Genomic DNA, 15255 nt, shown 5'->3' on the forward strand with positions numbered 1-15255 from the left:
ACAGGGCTACAAAGCCCTTTCTGAATCATTAAGGAAAAGGTAGGCCTTTTTCCCACCTTGACAAGTAAATGGGTTTTCACATTCCAGGTGAGTCCCCCGCCCTCTGCCAGAGGCAGTACCTGCATAAACTGAAGAGAGGCCTCAAAGTCTTCCACTGGATACATCTTGATCCGGAAGAACTTCATCCCCATGATCAGGCTGATGATACTTTGAACAATGTATGGGCTCTGCTCCTTGTGCCGTAATTCTTTGAGCTCTGCCATAAATTTCTTCTTCACAGCATGGAATCTAAGAAGAGAACCTGAGTGATTTATCAAATAATGGGAAAGAGAGCAACTGTAATGGAGGCCCTCCAGTATATCGGGGTGACAGGGCACAGGGATGGGGGTCCTTCAAATCAAAGCACAGTGGCTGCCATTGATAGGAGCTGGTACTGGGGATTTGGTAGAGTCCCATCTCCCTTCTGTTGTTCTGTAAGATGCGCCACCTCTCCTTCAGGCTGGGGCTAAAATCCAGGGTTATACAGATCCTCTCAGGATGGCACAGGTCTTCAATCAGCTCCGTCTCCTCAGGCCTAGCAATTCCCAACCCACTGGCGACCCAGGGCCTGAAGTTGTGCGCATCTGAGCCACAGCACACCAGGCCAGTAGCTCTGACAGTGACCGGGAACAATGCCCAGAAATATCCCACATCCACTCCCAACGTTTTATGTTGTTGTTTCCTTTACAGTTTTAGGTTCATGGTTATTGAAGAAAATATTTTTAGATGAAAGGAAAACCTAGTAACAGGAAAATTTAAATCAGCTCTAGAAGGTGTGTACGTGCTCTATTACATGTGTGGAAATTTGCAACAACAAACAGTCCTCAAGGAACTTACAGCATTTGTACTGTTTGAAAGTAAATTAATATTAATAATTAAGAATATTAATGACAAAATCATTGTATAGGATTAAAAAAAGAACAGGTCTCAGGCTTCAAGGTGGTAGCAGACCCTCCAGGTCCCTGAGGCAGGAACATCCACATGAAGGCTATCCACACAGCTTCTCAGACAGCTGGTCTCTCCGTGACCTCAGAGAGAACACAGGGGAAGTGTTCTAAGGCTCACGGTGTTTGGTTTCCTGATACCATCAGTCTGAGGATCCATATCAGTTAAAAAGGAACAAGACATGATGAGAGAGGGTAACTGAGATGACGGAAGTTAAAGACCCAACAGCAGAAGCCCAGAAATATGGAACAGCAACTCTTGATACCCCAAAGTAGAAACTTTAGGACAAATAAGGAGGGAGGTGACATGCAGAGACTGTTTCCCTAAAAGGCAGCAAACAGGGTGTATGACTGACAAGCCGGATCCAAGGGGCTTCATGACAGCTGACACTTTTCTAGTTCTTGGCTTGGGTGGAGGAGGTGACATGGTATTCATATGGTAACAACTGGTTAAAATTGTCTTTTTCTAAACAATGTATGGATTTTTTTCTTTACGTTTGCTACATATATTTTACATTTTTTTAGAAAAGGTTTTAAGAACACAACAGAGCAGAAAATATAAATCCCAAACTCCAATGTCATCATTCTTTTCTACTTCTTATAGCAGAAAAAGAATTGATGATGGTGACGGTGATGGTGGTGATGGTGGTAGTGGTGGTGGTGGTGGTGGTGGTGGTGGTGATGGTGATGGAGATGGTGATGGAGATGGTGATGGAGATGGTGATGGTGATCGAGTTGGTGATCATGATGGAGATGGTAATGGAGATGGTGATGGTGATGGTGATGGAGATGGTGATGGTGGTGGTAGTGGTGGTGGTGGTGGTGGTGATCATGATGGAGATGGTGATCATGATGGAGATGGTGATGATGATGGAGATGGAGATGGTGATGGTGATGGTAATGGTGTAGGCAGAGTTCAATGCGTCTCATACAGAGTAACTCATTTAACTCTCATGACCACTCTAGTGGGTGCTATTATAATGCCCCATTTACAGAAAAGGAACTTGTGGCAGAGGTTTTGTAAGGTGATACAGTCACATAGCTGGTAAGAGGCAGAGCCAGAACTTTAAGCAAAGTGTCTGGCTCTCCAGAACTTTAAGCAAAGTGTCTGGCTCTACAGCCCTCGCTGTTAACCTTCATGCTATGGTGTGTTCAGACTGGTGGTTCTCAAAGTGTGGTCCCCAGATTGCATCACCTGGGAACTTGTGACAAACGCACCTCCTCTGACCCACCTCAGACCTCCTGGACAAGAAACTCCGAGGGTGAGCCCAAGCCCCGTGAATGACTCAGATGTGCTGTGGTTTCTGAAGTCTGGTCTGAATCAGGATAACAACCAGACACATTTAAAAGAGGGTGTACATTTGATGTCTGTTATATGCTCATTCCCATTTTTACCTTCCCAGCAATCCTCAGGCAGGCACTGACTGCATTTCCATCTCACAAAGGAAGAAACAGATCTGGGCGACTAAGGTGACAAAGAAGAGACTCAAACCCAGGTCTTTCTGATGCGAATTCCAGGAATTTCCGCTATAATCCAGTGGCATAGTTAATGACAGTTATGAACTATGAAATGTAGCCCCAGCCCTATCTAGAACAGTGGACAGTTCAGTTGGGAAGATAAAACAATGTATCCCTGACAATGAGCCATGTGAATGATGATGATGATGATGATGATGATGATGATGATAATAATAATAATAATAATTCAGGTATGCTAGCATGTGTCTAACACTTTGCCTGGCTCTCTCTGGTCCTTCAGGGAGGTTGTGTGCCCAGGCGAGATCATTTCTCATCTCTTCCACGGTCTTTCACGTGAATGATGCATTTAGAGAAGGGAGACGGCCTGGAGAAGGGAGGGCCCTTTGCAGCTGGATAGAGGTTTCAGGGGGGCTGAGTTCAGTGAGGGGCATGCAGAGGTTTTTGGGCAGGGATGGAGAGAAGGCAGGGGGAAGAAATGGCATGGAAAGCAATGAAAGTGACTTTCGATCAAGATTATAAAAGTTAATAATAAAATGTGAGAGTTTAAAAAGAAAAATTAATCTTATAGGTGAGAGTTATATTGTTTCAAAGACCATATGATACTAAAAAAAGTTTCTCATTTCTTATTCATAACCAAAACAAGGCAAGGCAAGAGAAGGAAGATTATTTGTATAACTCACTATTTCAATATTCTCATGAGCTAGTGGATAAAGTCTATTTATTTCTCATTTAAAAATAAACATGGCTATCTTTTACTTTAAAAAAAATTCCAAATGACATAACCTTGTTATTTTAGCATAAAAATAATTCAAAAATCTATTTGTACTAAAATCTATTTTCCCTTAAAATAATTTTAGAGAAAAATAAATTTATTTTCAATGACTATTGCTTTAGTGTTTAGTATTGTCTTAGTAAATACATTAACTAAATGATTGCTCAGGCTTTGCTGCTATACATTCACATAAAAACAACTTCTGCTTTCAAATGAACAGTACATGTCCAGCTGGTGTGGCTCAGTGGTTGAGCATTGACCCATGCACCAAGAGGTCGCCGGTATGATTCCTGGTCAGGACACATGCCCGGGTTGTGGGCCCAATCTCCAGTGGGGATCATGCAGGAGGCAGCCAATCGATGTTCTCTCTCATTGATGTTTCTCTCTCTCCCTCTCCCTCTCCCTTCCTCTCTCTAAAATCAACAAAGGGAAATTTGTTTTTTTTTAAATGAACAAGACATATTATAAAGGTGAAAGTAGAGTGTGTGTGTGTGTGTGTATAATATCACATAAGACAAAGTAGTTTTGAAATCTATGAATCTTAGAGGTAATCATCAGTATTTGAATGAATATAGCACATTTTAACCAAAAAAGAAAAGCTTACCTTAAAATACCTAATTTTAACTTAATTGACTTGAATAAAGTTAACACTATAAATGAATATTACCTCACAGCAAAAATGTTTTCCCTTAAGGACAAGAATTAAGCATATTATCACAAATGAGATTAAAAATAGTGATTCTGTTAAGACTTAAGTAAGTATGAAAAACTGAAGTTATAATGAAGAAAATATTTCATATGCATTATCATTGGGCACTAGACATAAAATCTAAAATTAGAATTGTTACTTTACCCAAGTTTATTCTTAAAAAGAAATAACCATCCTGGACCTGATAAGCACACACCCTCTTTCCTGGAGGAAAAACGAAGCATTACTTTCTAAGGCAGTGATAAAGTGATGGTCCCGGTGCACTGGCGAGAACAAAGTAGTATGATAACTCACAGCACGACCCCAGCGTAAGATTGCACTGTCTATCAGAAAGGTTAGCTGTGTGCTGGTTGTGAGGACCACACGGTACTGTGATTAACTGCACAAGCCCCCTGGCCAAAGGGTTCTCCTATGACAGCAAGTACTGGAGCCTTCTCCATACTGAGACATTTCTCACACTCTGCTATTGTAGGATTGGAACAAATATTGACATCATAAGAATATAAAAAGCCACTGTTGGCAAGAAAACACTGGCCTGGTGTATCATACATCTGACCAAATATGGAAATTCCTGCAACCGTAGAATACTGTTTAGTTTTGACAATGTTGCTCAATTCATTCACAACTAACCCCAAATTGATGTCACTAAGAAAGGTCATTCTAGACATAACCAATATTGTTATGCATAATTCACAAAAACTAAGAAAAACAAAAAATGTTTTTGGCATATTAAACGTCCCAAAATTAGATAAGAGAATTATGTTGGGATAATTACAAAGGAATATGTTGAAATTTTCAGGGTTTGACTAATCATCCAAAATAGTAATGACTCATTTTTCTGATCTTAGTAGACACACATGAATTAATTTGCCAGATAACTGCAGCTTATCCCTTCAAAATGCCAATACTTTTATTATTCAATTGCCATGGAAATCTCTCCGAAACACATTACTCCTTTATTTCCTCATCACTGACAGGCCCTCACGACCACAGTGGCTATCACAACACAGCGCAGTCTCCCGCAAAATGCCCAGGCAGCTACTGCCACTTCCTCTGCGGTAGCGGGTTTTCTCTCCTCTGTTGCTGTCAGTCTTCGAGCCCACCGTTCTCACTGGCGGAGCGCACCTACCTTCCTTCCGACTAACACTCATGTTTCGTGTGTTGGACAAAAATAAGCAGTCCAGACAAACAGATATCTGGGTTAGATTAAGTCATGCCAAGGAGTTTTTTGGGGTCTGTTCCTGAGTTCAATGTTTTGGCTAGGTAAGACTGCTGAATAAGTACTTCAATTTTTTTTTTTAAATAAATTGGGTATTTATTTCCATGATTCTAAGTTAGGAAATTCCACCTCTTGAAGATAGAATCTCTTCCAGAAGATCGCATTTCAGAAGGCTCAGGGCATCACCCAGCTGTCAGCTGGCCTCGGGCCCTGGGTTCCCGTGAGCTCCTTGGCCCCCTTCGCCTAACCCAGGCATCGAGGTCTGCCCCTCTGCCTGAGGGTGGAACAAGATGGAGATGGGAGACCAGGGTGTGACATCACTTTTGGAAGCAGTATATTATTGCTAATAGTCTAACACCACTTTGTTCTAGCCTGTTAAGTGGTGTTATGGGGCCAGATAAATTTAGCAATGAGAACCTTCCCCTGACTTGTTTCCATGACAGAGTATGGGCCATTTTTAGCTCAGCTGAATTAAGTAAGGTCTATAGTAAAGGGACATTCTAGAATGGAATTTTCCCACTCATGAATGATATATATCATAACCACCAACTTGTGGAATACGGAAAACAAAACATTTTAGTATATGTGCTGCTGAATTGAGCACAAGAAAACTTTTAAACTGATAAACTTTAGAATATTTGGGCAAAGAGAAAAGTAATTCGATTAGTCCATTTCTTGCTTTCATGCAGTCATGAAACTCATGAACTCTTGGTAGGATCTGGCCCAACTGTTAAGTGAAAAAAATAACAGAGCAAAGAAACTGGAAAAAGACTTGTACTTGCTTTGGGGAAGCTTTTAGTCAGTTTCAGAGGCAGGGCACCCACAGCAGAAAAACAAAACAAAAACAAACCAGCTTCCTGTAGGCTCACTCACGCTCCTTCCTGAGAGCAGGACGGGGGCGGGGTGGGGACAGAGCGGCGTTCCTGTCCTGGGGGAAAGGGGTCTGACTGCCAGGTACTTACTTGGCTTGCGCCAGCACTCCGATGACTTCTGCATACAGGTCTGCCACAATGTGCATGTTGCCAGTGTTAGGACCAAGGTACCTAAACAAGACATAATTAGATAGGTCAGGGTCCTTGGTCATCTAACACTTGATTTAGTTTTAATCACCCAACCTCGTCAAAATTCTAAAGTGAGAAATTACTTTACCCTTCTTTGTATTTAAAGTGCTTGAAAGCCAAGTTAATAACGTCATGTATTAAACTGTCTAATACAGGATGAAGTGGAATCTGAAAAAAAAAAAAAAGATGGCTCTTAGCTTGGAAGGGAATATTAAAGATCACATCAATGAGAATACCAATAACTATTTTTGGACTTTAGCAATCAATAAATATAATTCATATGACCCAGTATTTGAAGTTCATAAATAACTTAATAAACTTAGACTTTAAAAACTTAAGAACTTTTCTCTTCATGTCTAATTGATGTGGCTAAGACTCCCATTACTATGTTAAATAAGAGTGGCGAAAGTGGGCATCCCTGTCTTGTTCCTGTTTCTAAGGGGAAGGAGGAAGTGAAACTGTCATTATTTGCAGATGACATGATATTATACAAAGAAAACCTTAAAGACTCCATCAAAAATCTACTAGACTTAATAAATGAATTTGGCAAATTAGCAGGATACAAAATTAATGTCAAGAAATCAGCATCATTCTTATACACCAATAATGAAATCACAGAAAGAGAAACTAAAAAGACAATCCCATTTACCATCGCAGCAAAAAAATTAAGATACCTAGAAATAAACTTAACCAAAGAAGTAAAGACGTCTTCACAGAAAACTACAGGTCATTGAAAAAAGAAATAGAGGAAGATATAAAAAAGTGGAATCATATACCTTGTTCATGGATTGGAAGAATTAACATCAATAAAATGTCCATACTACCCAAAGCAATCTATAGATTCACTGCAATCCCCATCAAAATACCAATGACATACTTCAAAGAACTAGAACAAGCACTCCAAAAGTTTATATGGAACTAAAAAAGACCCCGAATAGCCACAGCAATCTTGAAAAAGAAGAACAAAGTAGGAGGGATCGCATTACCAGATTTCAGGTTATACTACAAAGCCACTGTAATCAAAAAAGCCTGGTACTGGCACAAGAACAGGCGTATAGACCAGTGGAACAGAATAGAGGACCCAAGACAAAATGCTCAATTAATACTTGGCAAAAGTGGCAAGAGCATACAGTGGAGTCAAGACAGTCTCTTCAATAAATGGTGTTGGGAAAATTGGACAGCTATTTGCAAAAAAAAAGAAGCTAGAACACCAACTTACACCATATATAAGAATAAACTCAAAATGGTTAAAAGACTTAAATGTAACTCATGAATCCATAAAAATCCTAGAAGAAAATGTAGGCAACAAAATTTCAGGCATCATACGCAGCAGAATTTTCACTGATACAACACCTAAGGCAAAAGAAACAAAGGTAAAAAAAGAATTCATAGGACTACATCAAACTCAAAAGCTTATGCACAGCAAAAGAAACAACCATCAAAGCGGAAAGGAATCCCACTATATGGGAGACCATAATTGTCAATGATGCATCAGATAAGGGGTTAATTTCCAAAATATATAGAGTACTCATACAACTCAACAAAAGGAAGACAAAGAACCCAATTAAAAAATGGGCAGAGGAGCTGAATAGACACCTCTCCAAACAGGACATACAAATGGCTAAGAGACATATGAAGAAATGCTCAACATCACTAATCATCAAAGAGATGCAAATTAAAACAACTATGAGGTATCACCTCACACCTGTCAGAATGGCCGCCATCAACCAATCATCAAAAAACAAGTGTTAGTGAGGGTGTGGAGAAAAGGGGACTCTAGCACACTGCTGGTAAGAATGCAGATTAGTGCAGCCACTATGGAAAACACTATGGTGTTACCTCAAAAAGTTAAAAATTGAACTGCCATTTGACCCAGTGATCCCACTTCTATGAATATACCCTAAGAAACATGAAACACCAATCAGAAAGAATATATGTACCCCTATGTTCATAGCAGCACTATTTACAATGGATAAGATCTGGAAACAACCCAAGTGTCCATCAGTAGATGAGTGGATAAAAAAGCTGTGGTACATGTACACAACGGAATACTATGCAGTTATAAGAAAGAAAGATCTCTTATTCTTTGAGATGGCATGGAAGGACCTGGAGAATATTATGCTAAGCCATAGCCAAGCAGAGAAAGACAAATATCACGTGATCTCACTTATTTGTGGATTATAATGAACTAAACAAACTGCTGAACAAAATTAACCCACAGACATAGAGGTAGGGTACAGGCTGACAAGCCTCAGAGGAGGGAGGGTTTGTGGGGTAGGAGATAAATCACAGAACTTATATGCATGTATGCATGACCAATGAACATAGACAACAAAGCTGGGGATGGGGCACAGGATGGGGGGTGGTGGGTGTCAATGGGGGAAAAATGAGAAACATCTGTAACAAAAACAAATTAATAAAAAATTTAAAAAAACCTTACGAACTTTTCAGATAAATAAATCTTATCTAACAGTATATTAAATGACCTACCTGTTTCAAAACTTCTATTAATACTAAAGAAAAAATAAAATCAATGGCGAGGTCCCGTCTTTCCATTAAATAATCTCGCTGCTGTTCATCACTGTAAAATTTAAAACAGTCGCATTAATTGGCATCGAAGATATTGTGAGAACTACGAGTCATCCAGCACCGCGGACTTACCCCGGCCAGTGCGGGCATTCTGGGAGCGCAGTGCCCAGCACAGCACGGGCGGAGCCGCCACTGCTCGGGTGGTACAGTGGCCCGACCCTGGGTCCAACATCTGACTTCACATTTTACAGTTTCAACCATGCCAAATTGAATAGCTATTTGTGAGTCCATGTAACCTCATCTGGCCAGCTTTTCCAAGCTGTTTCAACCCAGGAGTTCTATCATCTGTAAACTGGACACAACACAAGCTGGGGCTACCACACTAGCGGCGTACAGGGCACACATCTTGGGAAGGGAGCTGAACAGTGTAAGGACGTCACATGATTTCCGATTGGAGCGAACCACAGGGGTGGGGAGGGATCAGAATGGCTTTTTTCGGCCTGTCCCATTCCTCTTGACCTTTCCTCCCTTGATATTTATGAAAGGAGGAAAGAACAAGCGACAGGGTGTTGTGAGAGCGAGAGACTGAAAAGCAGATGGAAGAGGAGGTAGAACAGGCAAAGTGTAGTCCTCTGAATTCATTCATGAGGTAGGGGCAGAATTAGCACTGCCCGAAAGATGGACATGTGAGTCCGTGCCCCTCCCCCATCTTCTGCTTATTTAACATACTGTGGGCTAACTGAAATTGAACAAAGAAAGAAAAATGAAATGAGTCACTGAATAGTGGTTAAGAGCATTGGCTTTGGTACAGATCAGTCCTGGGTTAAAATTATGCCTCTTCTACTTACCAGTAACACCCCTATCTATAAATGGGTGTTATAATAACAATTGTATAAAGGGTTATTTGAGTATTAAATAAGATAAAGCAGTCTAATCTCTCAAAACTGCTCAATACTTGTATATTAAATAAAGCAATGAGAAAGGATGGCAGGATTTGGACTTACCAGGCAGTTATTTTCAAAATAAGTCAAGGATATTTTAAATAAGAAACTTTTTTCTCTCTAGTCCAGAGGAAATGAACAGAAAGGAAGATGATATTTAAGATATAAAAAATAACTTCTGGAGAAGCTCTGTGACCGCCAGCAAGTCAGGTGAAGGCACAAGGGCACCTGCAGCCTCGACTTGTGAGGGGAGCTGTGGTGACAGGGTCGGAGCTCCGTCACCCAGCGTCATTTACGCAAACCAGAGGAGCAGCAAACCAGACAGAAGCATCCGTCTGAAGTCCTTCAAGGTCCACCAGCGCAAGAAAGTGCTACAGCCACACAGGAAAGAAAACACGCGGGAAAGCATGAAAACAGAGGGCATTCACACGTGTAACCTAGAGACTATCATGGAAAATGGAAACAAGAAGCTTGAGGACCAAATGGAAGGAGAACCCCCAAAGATGGCCAGCCGCAGTCGAGAGAAATGTTTGTGTTAGATGGCTCTTCCAAAGGGGCCAGAGGACCTTGAGAAAGTAGCAGTTCTTGGCAGAAAAATATTTTTTAAACCCTTAACTCTATTTTATTTATTAAACCAATGATGCTTTCAAATAAAAGTAAGACATATACTTTTCCAATAATGAATTCAACTTTATTGCTTGTTTGAGGTCTAACTTCCAGGAGCCAGAGGTAGTTGACAAATTTATGTGGCAGTCAAAATGTTGATATTATACTAATTTTAGAAAACATAACCCAAATACACATTTGTCACATTTGACTATTTTCAGATGTTCATGTTTCTCCCGAAAGTTCCTCTTTTCTTTTTTCTAGTAACAGAAACACACATTATTAGCTACATTATGCTCTGGAGACCCGGATTCTTTTGGCTTTCTCCCCCCCACACACACTCTTTCTCTTGGTTTAAACTTTCAGATGCTAACTCAAATGCTACGGAGCTGAATTTCACTGTCCTCATTCTGTGTTTGATCCCAGCAATTACTTTGATCTCCTGGAAATCATCAGTAACATGATTTAAAAAATTATTCAATTATTATTTTCAATTCATAAAGCAATCAATTCATGAAAAATCTAGTTTTAGTAACTAAATTCTGATGAAACCAAGGAACAAAACTAAAACTCACTTAAGTCAACTCACTAACACTCCCCACTCCCCACCCAGGACAGTTCTAATAATATCTGTTCACAAGCTAACAGGTAATGTGAGAAGTATAATAAAATGATCCCATTAATTTAATAATCACACAGTCTGGATTTTCAGACACAGGAATTGAGACTCTACCTTTAAAATATGAATATAACAGTCTGAGGAATACAGTAGACCCAGAAACATGGAAGTAGGGCACAGACTGACATCCCTCAGAAGAGGGGGTGGGGGTGGGAAGAGATAAACCACAGAACTTACATGCATGTATGCATGACCAGTGGACATGGACAACTGAGCTGGGGACGGGGCGGGGGTGGGGTGGGGAGGGGGGGTGCCAATGGGGTAAAAAAGGTAAAATATCTGTAACAAAAAAATAAATAAAAAATTTAAAACAATAAAATAAAATAAAATATGATGCATTAACAAAGCACTTGCGAGGAGAGCGTGCTGGCTGGCGTGGCTCCTCTCGGGGGCGACAGCTCTGAATTAGACGTGGGAGAGGCTGCACGACCTCAAGAATGCACCCAAACCACAGAATCATAAACGTTAAAGGGCAAATGTTACTGTTTGTGAATTATATCTCAATAAAAAATTCCTTCTTCAACTAAAATAAATTCAAAGTTATTAATTTCTCCTCCAAACAAAATGATAAATAAATGACCGAATATTGCATAAAACCACAAGTTTGGATGAAATGTAATTTGGTAAAATTACAGTCTTCTATTTCAAGAGAAGTCTATATTTTAAAAAATATTAGGAGTATCAAGAAAAATGAGAGGAATAAGTCACTTACAAAAAGTAGTTGACATCTGATTTTCTGAGTGATTCACTTCAGTTTACTGTCTTTAAAAGCATAAAATCATGCACAACAAATTCGTTTCTTTTGAAATCATCCTTTTTATTTTTAAAAAAGATAAATGTATTAAAGTAGGCTGATTTCAAACATATGGAAGTCCTGGGCTGCAAAGCGCTCCGCAGCCGCTGGGCCCTCTTTCCACACCCACGCAATAAATAAACAAAATTCTCTGCTGGAATGGACCGTAGAGGTGCTGTGACCTGACTTCCCATTTCGCTCATGCAGAGACTGAGGTACAGAGAGGTGCCGAGTTGCCCAGTCACAGGGCTAATGAGTGGCAGCCCAGGACCATGGCTAACATGCAGCCCAGCATCTTTCACGGTGCGCGGGGCACTCAAGGTCACTCCCAAGGACGCGCACATCCAGGCAGCGCCCTGCGGGCTGGCAGCGGCCTCTGCTTCAGGGGTAGGCTGGAGGCAAGAGGGCACAGAGAGGAAGCAGGCTCGAGGGTGACCTCGGCGCCCTTACACCTCGCACCACCAATGCGGGAGTAAGGCCCTGCACGGCTCCCTACCTCTGGCAGCTGCGGTGACTAGCACTCCAATGGGAAGGAAAGGAGGGAGGGAGGGAGGAAAACGAACAGAAAAATAAATCAAAAGAAAGAAACCATAATCCTCAAAATCCTGACACAACAGAAGTATATATACCTTTTGGATTTATTGCTTGTTCTCGGCCTGTACTCGTGCGACTCATCCTCAATGCCGTTTTGCCGTTTGTACCAGTCGAACAGGGTGCGCAGAATGGAAGGGAGGCAGTACTCAGACAGCGAGCTCATGGAGCTGATGACCTGGGAGAAGAACAGTTACTAATGCGGTTTCCAGCTTCTCTCATCTCACGGCACATAAACCGATCACCAAGATTCTGGGGCACACCCACAAATCTATCTTTTGCCAATCTGACAACAACATAGGTACAACTTTAATTTGTTCACATCGTACGGCTACTGTTGTGTTGGCTGTGGTCATTTTTGTGATGCGACAGCCTACGGGAAAAGGGGTCAGGCATTGCATGTTTAAAAATTCCGCAGCACGCTGGTTGAAAAGCACTGGATTAAAGGCTTTGGTGGCCCTGCCAGTCACTGAAAACCTTTTTATTTCACAAATAACTCCAAACCACAGTCACAACACAGTTTTCTTATTTATTACAGTCCTTCCTCTAATAATCTTTATTAGTATATTCCCAAGATCTCAAGTCTCTTAATGTTGATAACTGTTCAACTGTTCCTCATATAATAATTTGCTGTTCAAAAAAGTTATTTACTTTGACTCCCTTTCATTCTAGAAATCAGACATTAATTGCAAGCAGGCTATTCACAGAATGCAAAGAAATTATTTTCCCACACCAGCTACGAGGTACAGAGCTGTGTACTTCTCAGGTCCTCAAAATTCTGTTCTATACATAAATATATTCATCAATGAAATTACATGACTTGTTTAGGGAAACAAGCAAGCCTATCCCCCAAATAAATAACCTAAGTAGTGACAGAATGCATAGTTTTCTGCCACAGTTATTTGCCACTAACCTGATGTTTGCCCCAAATTAGACTCCAGATACAGACCAGCAGCAATAATTTATCTGTGTTACATTGCAGGCAAACTTCTCTCCTCTTCTTTAAACAACAAACATGCCTTTGGTAACTTAAAAGAGTCCTGGTCTTTTACTGATTATCACACACAAAATGAACCTCTATCCATATCTCATATTATATGCAAACATTAACTTAAAATGGGTCATAGACCCAAGCATAAGACCTAAAACTCTAAATCTTCTGAAAGAAAACACAGGAGGAAGTCTCTATGACTTTGGCCAGGCAATGATTTCTTAGGCATGATACCAAAAGCAACGTCCTAATATACTGAAAGTCATCAAAATGCAAAGCTTCTACTTTTAGAAGAATATTGTTAAAAAACTGATGAAAAGACAAGTCACAAATGGGGAGAAAATATTTGTAAAACACATATCTGATAAAGGCCTTCTAATCAGAATATATAAAACTACAATGAGATAGCTTTTGATTACCTAATTAACAAACAGTATAAGCAAATTATAACCCCCAGTGCTGATGAGGTAGTAGATACAATGGATATGTTCATACATTGTTGACTGAAGAAAAAAACTTGGCAAAACATATCTGGAAGGTAATTTGGAAATACACATCACGAACCTCATAAGAAGCATCCGGAATAAGCCCACTCGGGAATTTATCTCAAGTACATAATTAGAGATGAGTAAGAATGTACAGGCAGCATTATTTATTAGAGAAAAAAAGAGGAGACAACCTAAATGTCCAACTATACGTAAATGCCTTACTACAATGTGGAATTTAATGTTGATTATCTATGAAGCCATGACAAATCACATTCCAAAAATATTTACTCACATGATGTATTAAGTGAAAATGTTCACTATATATTAAGTGGCCCTAATATATCACACATTTAATTAGTGTGATCCCAATTTGGTGCAGACACTACATGAGTCTACACACACAGAAAACTGGGCCAGGAGGAACTACACGAACATACCAGCAGTGCATGTGGAGACCCGGCGTTCTCAGGATGGGACACCTCACTCGAGGGAAGGGGGAATTGGAGTTAAAGAGAAACGAAGGTAGGATTTTACCTGGGCCTCTTTTAGAAAGGGTAGAAATTTGAGGTGAGAGTCAAGAAAGAAACTAAGCAAAGACACCAGGCAGGAAAGCTTCTGGTAATAAAGTTGCAAAAATAATTGTTTGCTGATAATGATCATAATAATGAATCTATGAAAACTTCTAGTGAACTGAAAGAAGAAGTATCTGTCTGGTATAGCAACTTTTGTATACCTGAGTGGAGAGAAAAAAACGTTGAAAAGTTTATGTTGGAACAAAATTATAGAAGGTATTTAATACCAGTTTGAAAATTTTCAATTTTCTTCTCTAGGAAAGGCGAGGTCCCTAAATATTTTTGAATGGGGAAATCTGTCCATAAAAAATGGTGTTTGCAGAGGTTCATCTAGCAGCGACGTGCAGGCTGGACCACAGGGCTTTGCTGAGAAAGGCAGTCAGGAGACACACACACCTTAATCGAGTGAGGTCACTGCGCAGCTGCAGGCCTGCAGGGACAACGGCCTGAGCTGCGGAGGTCGCAGAGACATGGAGACCTCAGTCAACCTCAAATACATCTGGAGTAAAGCAGGCTTAGCTTCCTTTTACAAAGCAGGGAGCTGTGTGTCAATAGGACTCCCACGGTCACCGTTAAAGAAGTTCAGAGACTGAATAAAATTATTACCCTCGCTCTCAAATTCACTATCTCGACAGCCTCATTTCATGTCCCCTCTATTATAGTTATGGTTATACGACCCTACATGAAATTGTACATTATCTTTGATTACGGGTTAATGTAAGTTAGAAATAAGTAAGTTACTACATTCAGCCTGCCCTACGAACCTAGTTACCATTAGTTTTTTGTTTTTTTTTTAATCCTCACCTGAGGACATTTTTTCATTTTTTTGTTCAGATAGAGCG

General features: G+C 40.3%; 1 protein-coding gene across 2 annotated transcripts in view; it reads right to left on the bottom strand.

Moving 5' to 3' along the window:
• Positions 1 to 15255, bottom strand: part of FRY (FRY microtubule binding protein) — a 309064-nt gene that overhangs the window by 202783 nt on the left and 91026 nt on the right. For both annotated transcript variants that reach the window (XM_036251399.1, XM_036251398.1), the window contains exons 4-8: positions 12401 to 12540; positions 8714 to 8804; positions 6312 to 6391; positions 6125 to 6205; positions 120 to 288 (exon numbers count right to left, since the gene is read on the bottom strand). In XM_036251399.1, coding sequence (XP_036107292.1) covers positions 120 to 288; positions 6125 to 6205; positions 6312 to 6391; positions 8714 to 8804; positions 12401 to 12540 — 561 coding nt within the window. The remainder of the gene's footprint in view (positions 1 to 119; positions 289 to 6124; positions 6206 to 6311; positions 6392 to 8713; positions 8805 to 12400; positions 12541 to 15255) is intronic.

The sequence above is a fragment of the Molossus molossus genome, unplaced genomic scaffold (assembly GCF_014108415.1).
Source record: "Molossus molossus isolate mMolMol1 unplaced genomic scaffold, mMolMol1.p scaffold_m16_p_10, whole genome shotgun sequence".
In the NCBI taxonomy this organism is placed as follows: Eukaryota; Metazoa; Chordata; class Mammalia; order Chiroptera; family Molossidae; genus Molossus; species Molossus molossus.